The sequence below is a fragment of the Lampetra fluviatilis genome, chromosome 73 (genome assembly GCF_964198595.1).
Source record: "Lampetra fluviatilis chromosome 73, kcLamFluv1.1, whole genome shotgun sequence".
NCBI classification, from domain to species: Eukaryota; Metazoa; Chordata; class Hyperoartia; order Petromyzontiformes; family Petromyzontidae; genus Lampetra; species Lampetra fluviatilis.
In genome coordinates this window covers 1,719,960-1,723,971 of record NC_136347.1, presented here as the reverse complement: position 1 = coordinate 1,723,971, position 4,012 = coordinate 1,719,960, and the positions used below count along the sequence as shown (strand labels likewise).

Genomic DNA, 4,012 nt, shown 5'->3' with positions numbered 1-4,012 from the left:
ATGATTTGCACGGACGCAGTTCCTTCACGAAGGATCCGCACGTCGGAGGGGGCTCTTCCACGAATGATCCGGAAGGCCGCGGATCCTTCACGAAGGATCCACGCGGCGGCGGTTCCTTCATGAAGGATCCGCTCGTCGGCCGGGGCTCCTCCACGAATGATCCGGAAGGCCGCGGATCCTTCACGAAGGATCCGAACGTCGGCCGGAGCTCCTCCACGCGGCCCGCTCAGAAGAAGCGTCACGGAGGCCGTCAGAGGGTGGGCAAGGAGGTGGAGTTTGACGAGGTGGCGGCGGCTGAGGAGGTGGAGGAGGAGGTGGTTGTGGAGGAGGTTGAGGAGGAGGAGGTGGGCTTCGAGGAGGCCCTGTCGAGGCTGGGCGAGGACGTAGCGAGGCCCACGGACGCTGGAGGCCTCATGGCCGAGATCACGCGCCTCCTCCAGCAGCAGCAGCAGCAGCACCACGCGGTGTAGCGGCCTCTAGTGGCTGATGCGTAGAGGTGTGTGGCTGTGTGTGTTGTGGGTGAGCTCCTTAGGCAGGCAAGGCTGCGTTGGCTGGGTCATGTAGCCCGCATGCCCAGCCGCCGCATGCCTAAACAGCTTTTATTCGGCCGGATCGAGGGGGTTAAACGGGCGCGGCACGGGCTAGAGACTAGATGGAGCGATGTGGTACAGGAGGACGTGGAGCTGAGTGGACTTGCCGATGACAGGTACCAGCGGTGTCAAGATCGGCCTCTGTGGAGGAGGCTCGCGAAGGACGCTGCTGGGCAGTTTGGAGGCAATCGCCCTCCAACAACAATAAAGGGCGGAGGAGCGACGCTCACAACAACGAGCGGAGCGCCGGGTGTCTAAAGCACAGCAAGTTGGTACAGTAGGGGGCACAGGTGGTGCATCAGCCAGTCATCTCGGTCATCTCAGTCAGTCGACCCGTGGCACCTGCTGGGTCTGCCCCGTGACATCCTGCCAGCAGGCGTTCAACACTTCACGTGGCCTCAAGGTGCACTTGGCCTGGCACAAGCGTCGTGGTGACGTCACCGCCACTTAGTGGCGAATGGCGGTTGTTGTTGTTGTTGTGGGTGGGGGGGTGTCCATGTAAATCAGGGGTGGGGAACGTCCGGCCCGCGGGCCTTAAGGCCCGCAAATGAATCAATCTGTTCGAGCCATCACATTAGGGGTGAGTTAATGAAATGTTTGACCCAATAGTACGGGCTAATTTTTAAGTTGATAATTTTGTATGGCCCGCGAATCACGTTGTAAATATCCCCACCCCTGATGTAGATGGATCGGTGCGTGCGAGGGGCACTGTTTCTCTAGCAAGCACCACGCTGGAAACACCGAAATGAACACCGCGCTGGAGACCCCGGGGGGGACAGGCGTTCGTGACGCCTTCTGGCCGAACTCCATCTGGCAGAGCCAGGAGACTGAACCCACCCCCCCCTCCACCCACCCCTCTCAGGGTTCACCCAGAAACACTGAGATTGGCCACGTGCAATGTCCGCACTATCGTTGCGGAGGAGAGGCTGCCTCTCCTCTGCCGGGAGATGGACCCGTAACGGCCTGAACCTCTGTGCAATACAGGAGGCCTGGTGGATCGGTTCTGGCTCCTGTCATCACTAGGGGTGGACATTTCTCCACTCGGGGCAGGGAACTACCAAACAGCAGGGAGTGGCTCTTCTTTTGAACAAAAGAATGAAGGGGGTGTGGGAGCGTGGCGGTGAGGTGTGGGAAGTTTTAAGCCCCAGGCTACTGTGGGCTCGCCTTCCCATCAACCGGAGGCGAGGAGTGGTGGTGGTTACTTATGCACCCACCGAAGATGAACATCCGTGGAGGAATGCATGCAAGGTCAATGAATCAGATGCCTTCTATGACCTCCTATGACCTCCTGTCTCAGGTGCTAGCTAAAGTGGTCCCTTGAGTCATCCTGTTGAGTGACTTCAATGCCCGAGTTGGTCATGATGCTGGCACCTGGTCTGGAGTGATTAGAAGACATGGGCCAGATCAGCTCAATAACAACGGTAGGAGGCTGCTAGATTTTTGTGCAGCCCATGGGATTGTAATTACCAACATGCTGTTCCAGCATCGGCGCATCCACACAACATCATGGATGCAAGCCGGGTCCAAGCAAGAACATCTGCTGGACTATATAGTGATGGAACAGCGGATGCGGGCCCATGTCATTGACACCAAGACCTACCGTGGAGCTGATCTGCCCACTGACCATCGGCTTGTCGTCTGTAAGATGCACCTGCAATTCTTCCACTTTGGTGGTGAGTGTCCATCTAGGACCCCATTCAAACCCATAGTGGCATGGTCTCAGCCAGCTGATGAAAGTTGCAAGTGAGAATTTCATCATCGCTTGCGGCTGGGGTTGGCATCACCCCCCACTCCTGATGCCGAGGGGAAATGGGCGAGGTTTAGGACTGTGGCTCATGCAGCTTCAATGCCTGCTTTGGGTACACGGTCCAAACCTCCCCAGACACCCTGGCTGACAGAGGAGGTGTTCCGGCTGATTGAGAAAAAGCCATCTGGTCCAACACCATGTGAGACTAGGCTCTAAGAAAAGCTGTCTCGGGTGTGGACCAATCAATTTCAAGGACAGTGCATACATGATCAGAGTTGTGTTTTTTGTTTGCATTCCGACCGCAGGTATTGTGGTCAATGCAAACATGACTCCTTGTAAAAAAAAGGAGTCAGTTTTGTTGCCAGATAAAAGGGTAAAAAACCAATTTTCAATGAGGAGGCTTACCGCAGCCTTCGCTTGGAGGTTTGGAAAGCTGTGTGGCGCTGCAAGGATGAGTGGTGGTTGCGGGTTGCTTAGGAGACGGAGTCTGCCTCAGCAGCCCGCGATCACTTGCAGCGCCACACCTATCACCATCCTCAGGGGAAAGAACGGTGATCCGATCTCCGACCCCCCAGGAACAGGTTTGCAGATTTGATGAGCATTTCTGTGAGGTCTTGGGGGAGAGGAAATCCCTCAGCCTAGAAAACATCATGGGACAAAGTGGGGATGACCCTGCTGAGGTTGTGCCCTATATGACATCATAAAAACAGTTTAAACCACTGGACGGGATCCACAGGATTGGATAGATGCCTTGGTGGTCCCTCTCTTTAAGAAGGGGGACCGCACAGACTGTAACAACTACAGGGGCATCTCACTCCTCAGTGTGCGGGAAGGGTCCTGGCAAGGATTATTCAACATCGCCTTGCCAGGCACGCTAAGGAGAGGCTTGCAGAGCCCCAATGTGGTTTCAGGCCAGGGCGGTCATGCACAGATGCCATATTTTCTGTTCGTCTGCTACAGCAGATGTGTAAGAATTTCAACAGGACCTATATCTCTGCTTTATTGACCTGATAAAGGTCTATGATACCATCAGTAGGCCTGGGCTCTGGGTTGTTTTTTGTGCTTTTGCAGTCCCTGACCCTCTGCTCACGCTCATTAAGGACCTTCATGATAGTGAGCGGGCCCGGTAAAGCTATGTGGCCGGGAGTCGGAGCCATTCCCTGTACACCTTGGGGTGCGACAGGGATGTCCTCTGGCTCCCACATTATTTAACATCATCTTTGACCACGTAGTTCGAGAAGCCTTCCATGGCTGCACCTGAGGAATCTCCATCTGGTACAGATACAATGGGAGGCTGATCGATGCCCGGGTGCAGTCAAGGGATGGCTCCCTATTGCTCAACCACGTCATGTATGCCGACGACCTGGTAATTGCGGCTCACTCAGAAGAGGAGTTGGAGGCGCTGCTGCTGAACCTGGAGCGTGCCATTAAGAGGTGGGGCCTTACCATCAGCCCCACCAGAAAGAAGCACCTTCCTGGGTATCTTGTGCCATTAAACACTCCACCTCCTCAACTCCCTTTGGTGGTGGGGCAGTTGTGGAGAGAGTGGAGAGTTTTCCATACCTGGGCAGTGTGCTTAAGACCAACTCTAGTTTGATAGCAGAAGTCTCACTCCAAAACATTCGAGCGTAACGCTGTGTAAAAGCTACCTGCTCTGTCACTCCACATGAAGCTT

General features: G+C 55.3%; 1 protein-coding gene across 1 annotated transcript in view; it reads left to right on the top strand.

Moving 5' to 3' along the window:
* LOC144953214 (uncharacterized) overlaps nt 1–1,034 on the top strand; it is a 3,873-nt gene extending 2,839 nt beyond the window's left edge. Inside the window, exon 2 of the mRNA XM_078883772.1 lies at nt 1–1,034. This exon is cut by the window's left edge and continues 1,350 nt beyond it. Within this exon, the coding sequence (XP_078739898.1) occupies nt 1–470 (470 nt within the window). The 3' untranslated portion in view covers nt 471–1,034.
* Nucleotides 1,035–4,012: the final 2,978 nt, after the last annotated feature.